Source organism: Natator depressus, chromosome 17, assembly GCF_965152275.1.
Source record: "Natator depressus isolate rNatDep1 chromosome 17, rNatDep2.hap1, whole genome shotgun sequence".
In the NCBI taxonomy this organism is placed as follows: domain Eukaryota; kingdom Metazoa; phylum Chordata; order Testudines; family Cheloniidae; genus Natator; species Natator depressus.
Genome location: NC_134250.1, coordinates 18,661,346 through 18,674,045, shown reverse-complemented (window position 1 = coordinate 18,674,045; position 12,700 = coordinate 18,661,346). Strand labels below are relative to the sequence as shown.

The following is a 12,700-nucleotide window of genomic DNA, read 5'->3' as shown; positions in this document are numbered from 1 at the left end:
AGATTGTACCTTTTCCTACAATATTTTAAAAATAATAACTAAATTATTATTAAATAAATAATTAAAACTGCTCTCTTTTGTTAGACCTGCATAGGATATGTTGGAGGGGTTAATAGTTAAATAATGCAATCTAAAAGATAGTTGTTTATCACTTAAAATCAAAGAGCACACACACAAATAGTCAATTAACCTAGGTCATTTGGTGCCAGGGAGACAGGATCTCTTGGCTAACTAGGGCTACTACATTTTTGCTGGATAGTGGGGAAGTTCTGACTCCAACTGACAAGGGGTTAAGACACTTACAGTTAGAAAAGTCTTGATACTAGTGGACAGATTCTGATGATTACATCAGATGAAGATAAGGAAGCAATAATTTTGAAAGACATTGGAAGTATTGCTGAATTGTTTCATTAAACCACACAGTATTAAAGAATTCCCCCAAGATATGGATAAAGAACACTACTTTCATCTGTAAAACTGATTCATTTTTTGTGAAGGCAACCATTAAAATCTTAGCTACTTTAGAAGCACATGCTTTATAATCAAAATTTGAGGTCTACAAAACACTATTTTGACACGGTTCTGTGTAGAACAGAGTTCAGATCTCAGCTTTACTAGCACCAAAGAAAAGACAGGTAAATTACATAATAGTAATAAATAATAAATAATGTCACAAATAGGGACAAAATGGCACAAACATGATAAATTAGATAGAATCAAGGTATCAAAAATCATCACTGAGAACCAAAATATTAGCTTTAGCTGGACAAACCTGTGAGAATAGATATGAAGATTACTGAAATGAAAGTCAGAGTTGCTCTGTCGCCAGCTCTGATAAAGGACCAATCTTAGTCCCATTAAAGTTAATGGAAAAACTTACTGACCTTGATCGGAGCAAGATCCAATTCTAAGGGTGTAAGTGAAACACGTGGGTTCAAGCTATTTTGTCTAAAAAGCTTTATGAAAAGATTCGCAATAGCGGAATAGCCAGAGGAAAATGTATCCCTCAAGAACAGCCCAGTTCCTTCGTCTCTCCACAGAAGTGATGCAAAAACAATGACAGATTGGCAGAGACTGATATCATCTTTACTGCTGCATCATATCATCTTTACGGCAACAAGGAGACCTGGTAGATTTTTATTTCCTCTACTGAATTTTCATGACAATTTTGCAAGGATGTCTTAGAACATACAGCAAGTGTATTGAGTTGAAGAATTTAAATTCCATCCCTAAAATACATTTTTCCACATAAACTAAACTACAACACAATAGAGCCTGTACCCTCTGAAGAATGTCAGCTCTAGAACAATGTGTCAAGGTTTGCAAACGAGAGCTGAGGCAATTTGATATAGCACAGGGGCAAACTTTTTGGCTCAAGGGCCAAATCTGGGTGGGGAAATTGTATGCAGGACCATGAAGCAGGGGGTTGAGGAGCGGGAGGGAGTGCGGGGTGCGGGAGAGGGTGCAGTGTGCAGGAAGAGGCTCAGGGCAAGGGGTTGGGGAGCAGGAGAGGTGCGGCAGGAGACTCAGGGCAGGGGGGGCTCAAGGCAGGGGGTTGGGGTGCAGGAGGGGTTCAGGGTGTGGGCTCCAGCTGACACCACTTACCTCGAGTGGCTCTGGGGTGGCAGCGGCACGCAGCAGGGCTAAGGCAGGCTCCCTGCCTGCCCTGGCCCTGTGCCGCTCCCGGAAGTGGCCAGCAGGTCCGGCAGCAGCTCCTGGGAGTGAGGTGGGGCACACAGCTCTGCCGCACGCTGCCCTCGCTTGTGGGTACCACCCCCGAAGCTCCCATTGGCCATGGTTCCCTGTTCCCGGCCAATGGGAGCTGATGGGGGCAGCACAGAGCTCTCTGTTCCCCTCTCCCCCCGCCTTCCCGGGGCCACGGTGCTGGCTGCTTCCGGGAGCGGCATGGGGCCAGGGCAGGCAGGGAGCCTGTTTTAGCCCCGCTGTGCCATGGGGCTGGCAATCTCGTGGGCCAGATTAAAAGCCCTGATGGGTTGCATCTGGCCCATGGGCTGTAGTTTGCCCTCCCCTGATATAGCAGGGCTAGAGAAACTTACACAGTAACTGCCTAAACCATGGCTGGCTTAAGTTGGCGCTATCAGCCTCTGATTTTCAGGAATGCTAAAACTAGAAATCTTTAACAAAATAGCTAAATTAACTTCATTTACTATTTACAGCTTATAGCTGGTAGAACAATGAAAGAGACAGAAGGTAGAGGAAACTGATTCAAAACAGATGTCAGGAAAACATTTCTCATGCTTACTGACAGATCAGAAATGTGTGGAATGGTGCACAAAGACAGACAGTGGAAACAAAAGAGAATGGGGTCATTCAAGAAACACTTAGATATACTATCCTTGTGGTTTTCAGGAGAGTGCTACTGACTGATACATAGAAGGCCCAGGACTGGGATACTAGCTACAAATTAGGTACTATCTTGGGGAAAACAGACAAAAATTAAAAATATGCTCTAATAAAGTTAAAAAGCTTCCTTTCAATCCTCATGCTTTCTTGTGTCTGTGCATCCAAACAAGGCAAGTCCCTTTTCCAATGGGAGAAAAAAACCTGGTTGGGTGCATTTACAGGTTGACTGCTGAATGACAGATGTCCCTGACAAAACTGTGATACTGAATGAAGGCACGGCTTAGAGAGTTTTAAGTCCTGACAGGATTTGCTGTGTGATGTTTGGTTTGGTTATTTTTCAGACATATACATGGTTTTTAAATGATCCTAATTACAGTAATTTTACTGTTCTATGAAAAAATATTATTCAGAAAGAATCTGCACTAAAAATAACGATACATATAAAATCTGAACTTAAAATATAACTGGAAACAGGCAGAGTGAGTTCAACAACAACAAAAAGTCATTAATTAAAACAAACCCCACAAAAATGTCAACAAAACTACATTCTGAAGAAATGACTAACTCAACACAAGGAAAAAATGGTTATTAACTTTCTGTAACTGTTGTTCTTACAGATGTGTTGCACAAGTCCATTCCACTCTAGCTGTGTGCACACCTCAAGCAAAGTTGCTAGAAATTTTCCCCTCAGTGGTACCCGTCAGAGCACCTCAAATACCCTCTGCTTCCACGTGCTGATCGCACCAATGTAAAGTGTCAACCCAACCCGGGGCCCCTTCAGTTCCCTCTGATGTAGAGGGGCAAAAGGGTGGTTTGTGGAATGGACATGGGCAACGCATCTTAAAGAACAATAGTTACGGAAGGTTAATAGCATCTTTTTCTTTGAGTGACTGCACATGTGCATTCCACTCTAGATGACTCACATGCAGTTGAATAGGTGGAGGGATCGGAGTTCATGTACACACAGAACGCAGAACAACTTGGTCAAAATTGGCATAATCTCTAGAATGCTGAGTGATGGCATAATAGGAGGAGAATGTGTGCACCAATGACCAGGTCACTGCTTTACAAATGTACTGAATAGGGATCTGTGCTAAGAATGCTTGTGACCCTGTTGAACGAGCAGTCAGGACAGCTGGCAGTGAAACACCGGCCTGATCGTAACAAGTGTGAATACGTGAAGTAATCCAGGACAAAACTGTCTGTGAAGAGATTGGGACACCTTTTCATCCTGTCAGCCACACTGCGAACAGTTGGGTGAACACTCAGAATGGTTTAGTTCTTTTTAGGTAGAATGCTAGGGCTCGTCTAACATCCAATAAGTGAAGACATTGTTCATTCCTATTTGCATGTGGCTTTGGGTAGAAGACAGGTAAGTAGATTGCCTGATTGCTATGAAATTGTGAAACCACTTTTGGGAGGAAACGGGTGAGGACGTAAATATATATTATCTTTAAAGAAGAATGCGTAGAGAGGCTCTGATGAGAGGGCAGGGAGCTCCGACACCCTTCTGACCAAAGTGATACCTACTAAGATTTTTCCAGGAGAGGTATAATAAGGAGCACATTGCCAAAGGTTCAAACGGTGTTCCCATAAGCTTTGACCAAGTTCAGGTTCCAGGGAGGAATGGGCTCTCTTACTTGAGGGTATAACCTTTCTAGGCCTTTTAGGAATCGGACAGACATGTCATTTGAAAAAACAGACCGGTTATCTACCCTGCGGTGAAAAGCGGATATTGCTGCATGGTGAACCTTGATAAAGGAGATTGCTAAGCCTTGCTGTTTTAGGTGCAATAGATACTCGAGTATGTCTTGTATGGATGAACACATGGGCGAGACTCCACATTGGGATACTCAAACAGAGAGCCATTTCTACTTTGAGAGGTAAGCAGCTCTGGTGGAAGGCTTTCTACTACCTAGTAGGACCTGACGAACTTGCTCCAAGCAAGGTTGCTCTCTGGGATTTAGCCATGGAGCTTCCAGGCTGTTAGATGAAGGGAGCTCAGGTTCAGGTGGAGCATCCAACTGTGGTCCTGGGAAATCAGGTCCAGGTGCAATGGATTGGACTTGCTACTGAGAAATCTAGAAGAGTGGGAGAACAACAGTTGGTGAGCCCATGCTGGGGCTATCAGAATGACATGGTCCCAGTCCCGCTTGATCTTTTGCATCACTCTGCATGAGCGAAAAAGGGGAAGACGTATAGTAAAGATGTTCCGTCCAAGGTAGCAGAAAGGCGTCCATGATAGAATCTGCACTGTGTCCTCATAGGGAGTAGAACTGGTGAGACTTCCTCTTGTACCTGTTCACAAACAGGTCTGTCTGGGAAGTCCCCCATTGCTGGTAAATGTCTCTTGCCACATCTGGGCAAAGGGACCACTTGTGGTGACTGGAGAAAGACCTGCTGAGGCAATCTGCCAAGTCCTTTTGTGTTCCCAAATAGTAAGAGGACTCGAGGTTGATTGAGTGGGCTATGCGAAACTCCCATAGCTGCACTGCTTCTTGACAAAGGAGGGAAAAGCAAGCTCCTCCTTGCCTGTTGAAGTAAAAAAATGGCTGTACTGTTGTCCACGGAGAACAGCCAAGTTTCTGCCCATAATGTGAGGCAGAAAGGCCTGACAGGCCAGGAAAACCCGCTCTGAGTTCTCTGACATTGATGTGAAGAGAAAGTTCCACCGAAGACCAGCAGCAGATTTTTTCTGAGGGGCCCCTGGTGAGCTCCCCATCCTACTGCTAGCACATCTGAGACCAAGGACATTGACGGTTAAGGTTGTATAAAGGGAACACCTGCACAAACCGTGAGCGGGTCCAACCACCAACTGAGAGAGATGAGGTACCATGAGTACAGTGTCCAAATGGTGGTGGTTTGGTGAGGCCAGCCACATCTGGGGGAGTCTGAGGCACCTTGCGTGTTGTACCACATGTGAAAATGAGGCCACATGACTTAAAAGTCTCATACAATTTGGGCTGTTGTGATTAGATGGCCTTTAAGGTGTGTTATCAGGGATCCAACTGAATGAAAACACCCCTCTGGGAGGAAGGCCCTGGCCTGAGTACAGTTGAACGCCACCCCAATGAACTCTAACCTGTGCACTGGAGCAAGGGCAGACTTTTCTGTATTTATTAGAAGGCCTAGGGGGAGTTGGACACCACCTGAGCCTTGGATTGGCCCTTGACTAGCCAGTCATCTAGACAGGGGTGCAGGTCTACCCTTAACCTCCTATGGAAAGCTGCCACTACTGCCATGCCTATTGTGAACACCCATGAATCTGCAGACAGACTAAATGGGAGGACCGTGAATTGGTTGTGTGAGTGGTTCACTATAAATCAGAGGAAACATCTGTGTCCTTGGTATATTGATATATAAAAATAGGCGTTTCTTAAATCTAGGGCAGCGTACCAATCCCCAGGATCCAGGGAGAGGATAATGGATGCCAGGGTGACCATGTGGAACTTTATTTTCTAGAGATAGTTGCTGAGCTTCTGGAGCTCTAAAATGGGTCTGAAACCTCCTTTGGCTTTTGGGATTAGGAAATAACGGGAGTAGAACCCCTTCCCTCTTAAATTCTGTGGAACCTCTTCCACAGCTCCCACATGAAGGAGAAGTTGAACCTTCTGAACCAGAAGTTCTTTGTGAGAGGCGTCGTGAAGAGGGTCAGGGAGGGGTAGAAATAAACTGGAACGTGTGCTCAACACTCAATGGTCCATGGTGATACAGGACCACACACTGAAAAGTATGAAAGTTGGCTTTCATAGAATCATAGAATATCAGGGTTGGAAGGGACCTCAGGAGGTCATCTAGTCCAACCCTCTGCTCAAAGCAGGACCAATCCCCAACTAAATCATCCCAGCCACGGCTTTGTCAATCCTGACCTTAAAAATATCTAAAGGAGGAGATTCCACCACCTCCCTAGGTAACACATTCCAGTGTTTCACCACCTTCCTAGTGAAAAAGTTTTTCCTAATATCCAACCTAAATCTCTCCCACTGCAACTTGAGACCACTACTCCTTGTTCTGTCATCAGCTACCACTGAACAGTCTAGATCCATCCTCTTTGGAACCCCCTTTCAGGTAGTTGAAAGCAGCTATCAAATCCCCCCTCAACCTTCTCTTCCGCAAACTAAACAATCCCAGTTCCCTCAGCCTCTTCTCGTAAGTCATGTGTTCCAGTCCCCTAATCATTTTTGTTGCCCTCTGCTGGACTCTCTCCAATTTTTCCACATCCTTCTTCTAGTGTGGGGCCCAAAACTGGACACAATACTCCAGATGAGGCCTCACCAATGTCGAATAGAGGGGAACAATCACATCCCTCGATCTGCTGGCAATGCCCCTACATATACATCCCAAAATGCCATTGGCCTTCTTGGCAACAAGGGCACACTGTTGACTCATATCCAGCTTCTCGTCCACTGTAACCCCTAGGTCCTTTTCTGAAGAACTGCTGCCGAGCCATTCGGTCCCTAGTCTGTAGCGGTGCATGGGATTCTTCTGTCCTAAGTGCAGGACTCTGCATATGTCCTTGTTGAACCTCATCAGATTTCTTTTGGCCCAATCCTCTAATTTGTCTAGGGCCCTCTATATCCTATCCCTACCCTCCGGGGTATCTACCGCTCCTCCCAGTTTAGTGTCATCTGCAAACTTGCTGAGGGTGCAATCCACACCATCCTCCAGATAATTTATGAAGATATTGAACAAAACAGGCCCCAGGACCCACCCTTGGGGCATTCCACTTGATACCGGCTGCCAACTAGACATGGAGCCATTGATCACTACCCATTGAGCCCGACAATCTAGCCAACTTTCTATCCACCTTATAGTCCATACTTCTTTAACTTGCAGCAAGAATACTGTGGGAGACCATGTCAAAAACTTTGCTAAAGTCAAGGAACAACACGTCCACCGCTTTCCGCTCATCCACAGAGCCAGTTATCTCGTCATAGAAGCCAATTAGATTAGTCAGGCATGACTTGCCCTTGGTGAATCCATGCTGACTGTTCCTGATCACTTTCCTCTCCTCTAAGTGCTTCAGAATTGGTTCCTTGAGGACCTGCTCCATGATTTTTCCAGGGACTGAGGTGAGGCTGACTGGCCTGTAGTTCCCAGGATCCTCCTGCTTCCATTTTTTAAAGATGGGCACTACATTAGTCTTTTTCCAGTCATCCGGGGCTTCCCCTGATCGCCATGAGTTTTCAAAGATAATGGCCAATGGCTCTGCAATCACATCCGCCAACTCCTTTAGCACTCTCCGATGCAGCGCATCCGGCCCCATGGACTTGTGCTTGTCCAGCTTTTCTAAATAGTCCCAAACCACTTCTTTCTCCACAGAGGGCTGGTCACCTCCTCCCCATGCTGTGCTGCCCAGTGCAGCAGTCTGGGAGCTGACCTTGTTCGTGAAGACAGAGGCAAAAAAAGCATTGAGTACATTAGCTTTTTCCACATCCTCTGTCACCACGTTGCCTCCCTCATTCAGTAAGGGGCCCACACTTTCCTTGACTTTCTTCTTGTTGCTAACATACCTGAAGAAACCCTTCTTGTTACTCTTAACATCTCTTGCTAGCTGCAACTCCAAGTGTGATTTGGCCTTCTTGATTTCACTCCTGCATGCCCGAGCAATATTTTTATACTCTTCCCTAGTCATTTGTCCAATCTTCCACTTCTTGTAAGCTTCTTTTTTGTGTTTAAGATCAGCAAGGATTTCACTGTTAAGCCAAGCTGGTCGCCTGCCATATTTACTATTCTTTCTACACATCGGGATGGTTGGTCCCTGTAACCTCAATAAGGATTCTTTAAAATACAGCCAGCTCTCCTGGACTCCTTTCCCCCTCAAGTTATTCTCCCAGGGGATCCTGCCCATCAGTTCCCGGAGGGAGTCAAAGTCTGCTTTTCTGAAGTCCAGGGTCCGTTTTCTGCTGCTCTCCTTTCTTCCTTGTGTCAGGATCCTGAACTTGACCATCTCATGGTCACTGCCTCCCAGGTTCCCATCCACTTTTGCTTCTCCGACTAATTCTTCCCAGTTTGTGAGCAGCAGGTCAAGAAGAGCTCTGCCCCTAGTTGGTTCCTCCAGCACTTGCACCAGGAAATTGTCCCCTACACTTTCCAAAAACTTCCTGGATTGTCTGTGCACTGCTGTATTGCTCTCCCAGCAGATATCAGGGTGATTGAAGTCTCCCATGAGAACCAGGGCCTGCGATCTAGTAACTTCTGTGAGTTGCTAGAAGAAAGCCTCGTCCACCTCATCCCCCTGGTCCAGTGGTCTATAGCAGACTCCCACCACGACATCACCCTTGTTGCTCACACTTCTAAACTTAATCCAGAGACACTCAGGTTTTTCTGCAGTTTCATACTTGAGCTCTGAGCAGTCATATTGCTCCCTTACATACAGTGCAACTCCCCCACCTTTTCTGCCCTGCCTGTCCTTCCTCAACAGTTTATATCCATCCATGACAGTACTCCAGTCATGTGAGTTATCCCACCAAGTCTCTGTTATTCCAATCACATCATAATTCCTTGACTGTGCCAGGACTTCCAGTTCTCCCTGCTTGTTTCCCAGGCTTCTTGCATTTGTGTATAGGCACTTGAGGTAACTCGCTGATCGGTCCCTCTTTCTCAGTATGAGGCAGGAGCCCTGCCCTCTTGTGCGCTCCTGCTTGTGCTCCTCCCGGTATCCCACTTCCCCACTTACCTCAGGGCTTTAGTCTTCTTCCCCTGGTGAACCTAGTTTAAAGCCCTCCTCACTAGGTTAGCCAGCCTGCTTGCGAAGACGCTCTTCTCTCTCTTCGTTAGGTGGAGCCCGTCTCTGCCTAGCACTCCTTTTTGGAACACCATCCCATGGTCAAAGAATCCAAAGCCTTCTCTCCGACACCACCTGCGTAGCCATTCGTTGACTTCCACGATTCGACGGTCCCTTCCCAGGCCTTTTCCTTCCACGGGGAGGATGGACGAGAAGACCACTTGCACCTCAAACTCCTTTATCCTTCTTCCCAGAGCCACATAGTCTGCAGTGATCCGCTCAAGGTCATTCTTGGCAGTATCATTGGTGCCCACGTGGAGAAGCAGGAAGGGGTAGGGATTTCAAATAAAGGAGAAACAGGATCTGGAAAATTAGAAAACGTCCAGCGGAGGGCATCAAAAATGATTAGGGGACTGGAACACATGACTTATGAGGAGAGGCTGAGGGAACTGGGATTGTTTAGTCTGCAGAAGAGAAGAATGAGGGGGGATTTGATAGCTGCTTTCAACTACCTGAAAGGGGGTTCCAAAGAGGATGGATCTCAACTGTTCTCAGTGGTAGCAGATGACAGAACAAGGAGCAATGGTCTCAAGTTGCAGTGGGGGAGGTTAAGGTTTGATATTAGGAAAAAAAATTTTCACTAGGAGGGTGGTGAAACACTGGAATGCATTATCTAGGGAGGTGGTGAAATCTCCTTCCTTAGAAGTTTTTAAGTTCAGGCTTGACAAAGCCCTGGCTGGGATGATTTAGTTGGGGATTGGTCCTGCTTTGAGCAGGGGGTTGGACTAGATGACCTCCTGAGGTCCCTTCCAACCCTGATATTCTATGATTCTATGATCTGGTATCATGGGAACTGGTACAGAGTCCTTGAGTGTCCCATCGAAACACCTGCTTAGAACCCCCTGGATGTCTCAGGGTGGGGGTGGGGAGGCATTGACACTGAGGTAGAAGACGGTGGTGGCCTACACCTAAAACCCCTTCTTCTCTGCAGATCCTGACTGGCAGCTGGGGCAGAGAACCAGATGGGCTGTTGAGGTCTGTAGTACTTCCTTGAAGGAGCTGGTATGTACAATGCCAGAGACTTAAGGATCGTCCTGGAGTCTTTTAGACTATGAAACTTCACATCAGTCTGATCTCAAAAGTGCGAAGTTCCTTCAAAAGGTAGGTCCTGAAGGGTTTGCTGAGCCTCCTGTGGGAGTCCTGAGAACTGTAGCCACGAACTCCTGCGCATGGTCACTGCCGAAGTCAGAGACCTGACTGCAGAGTCAACTGCATCCAAAACAACTTGCAACCTCGCCACTGATTTTCCCTCATCCACCAGTGAAGAGAACCCTTGCCTAGCATCTTGTGGGAGCAAGTCCTTGAATTTCTGGATGGAGTCCCACATATTAAAATCATACCTTCCCAGCAGTGTCTGCTGGTTTGAAATTCTGAGTTGTAACTCCCAAGTAGGATAACTTTCCGACTGAACACATCTAATGTCTTTGAGTCTTTTGATTTTGGGGCTGCACCCTGATGACCCTGCCTTTTTCTCCCATTAGCAGCAGCTAGCACCAGGGATTCCTGGGAGGGGAGGAATGGGTGCACAGGAACTCATAACCCTGGCAGGAGCAAAGTATTTTTGTTCAGCCCTTTCTGACAGAGGGAATGGGACGTGGAGATCTGCCACAAGGTCTTAACAAGGTCCATAATGGCCTCATTGACAGGCAGGGCTATTTTTGAGGGGCCCGTAGCAGCTAAAATGTCAACCAGGCTATTGGAGGACTCTTTCACTTCCTTCACCTGTATGCCCAGACTTAAGACCACCCTCTTCAACAAGACTGGTGCCATGATGGAGATGCCTTCACTGAGGACAGCATAGCCAGCTTCCCTTTTGATGGTAGCAAAGGGCATGGTATTGAACAATGACAGGATCCAGTGGGTTCCCTCCTGTCCACAGGCACCGATAACACCAACTCTTGAACTGCCAGTGATACTGGTATCTGACTGCAGCAAGCGCCTCTGGTGTGGTCATGCTGTGCAGCAGATGTAGACAGCTCTTCTGGTACCGGATTGGATGGTGCCTGCATAGGCACCAGAGTGAATGATGCCAACTTTTGTGGTACCGAGGCAGAGGAGTGCTTTGGTTTAGATTGCTCTCTAATCTGATTCCCATGCCTGGCTGTCTTTGGTGCCAGGGATCGCCCCTTCTTGACTGTCTCTGTCTTGTGCCCTTTCCTTGGCACTAGGGATGGTGATCGGTGCCAGGACTTTGGTACGATAGAAGGAGTACTCCTTACCGGCACTACCAAGTGCAGAATCCAATTGGCTTGGCTGAGATGGAGGTCTCAGTGCTGCCTCCATGAGCAAAAATTTTAGCCTGGCCTCCCGGTCCTCCTTCTCCAAAGCTTAAAGTCCCTACAGATCTGGCAATGGTCCCCCTCGTGAGCTTCTTCCAGGCACTTCAGGCAGCTTGAGTGCAGGTCACTCAGGAGTATAGCCTTGTTGCAGGAGGCACACGGCTTAAAGCCCTGTGACCAAGATATGCCTCGGAACCGGGGAACAGATAAAACTCCACTAAAACACTAAGTTACAGAACTTCACTAAAATTAGCTAAAAGTGACTAAAAACTGACTACAACTAACTATATACACAAAGAAGAAAAAGACCACTGAGAGAGCTTCTAAAAGTAAGTATAGCAGTTCCAGTGACTGTCACAGGCAGTAAGAAGGAATTGAGGGGCCGCGGGTTTGGCTGGATGCTTTATACCAGCGCTACCAAAGTGTGGCAGCAAAGGGCGCTCAAGCTGCCCGACAGGTACCGCTGACGGAAAAAATTTCAGTGACTGTGCTCGGGCATGGACACACCTAGAGTTGAATGTACATGTGCAATCACTCGAAGAACACACTGTGCCACTCACAACTACAATGGATGATGGAATCTGCACTAGTGAACTAGTGCATGTTTACCTAAGAGTCCTACTCTGAATAAGGAATGAGCAAACTGTGCTGAATGCACAACTGATCCTTACTTTAAGTGTGCTGTTCTTGGCAGTCAGCTGCTGCTCCAGCTGTGATATCTGGCTGGTTGAGTTCTCACGAAGTTTGGTGAGGCTGCCTTGGAGTCTTTGGACATCTTCTACGAGCTGGGCAATTTCACGTTCTTTTGCAGCCAGTTCCACCTCCAAGCTAGATCGCGTCAGCACCTCTATGGCCTGCTCCTAATGTGAAAGAAATAACATTATACCATATCAATAGAGGCAACATGCTCAAACAGGAGGCAGTTTGGTCAGGACCAAGCATGGAGCTGGAAGTCAGAAACTCCTGATAGAGAGAACAGATTTAGCTACATCACATGGGTGTTGGGAAGACCCAGGAGTTAATATCTGCACGGTGCTTTGAAGATACAAAATGCTCCATTTAACATTATTGAATATTATTAATAATAGTGCTTCTGGCAATGAAATCTTGTGCTTTAAAAATAACCAGATAGTATGCCATTTCGGAAGAATGGGGGGAAAAGTTTGGCCTATAAATTACATACTGGGTCAGACCAATGGTCCATCTAGCCCAGTAACCTGTCTTCTCACAGTGGCCAATGCCAGGTGCTTCAGAGGGAATGAACAAAACA

The 12,700-nt window shown here is 46.6% G+C and overlaps 1 protein-coding gene across 4 annotated transcripts in view; it reads right to left on the bottom strand.

The window, feature by feature from the left end:
* CUX1 (cut like homeobox 1) overlaps positions 1-12,700 on the bottom strand; it is a 399,694-nt gene that overhangs the window by 116,647 nt on the left and 270,347 nt on the right. For all 4 annotated transcript variants that reach the window (XM_074975052.1, XM_074975049.1, XM_074975051.1 and 1 more), the window contains exon 11: positions 12,102-12,290. In XM_074975052.1, the coding sequence (XP_074831153.1) occupies positions 12,102-12,290 (189 nt within the window). The remainder of the gene's footprint in view (positions 1-12,101; positions 12,291-12,700) is intronic.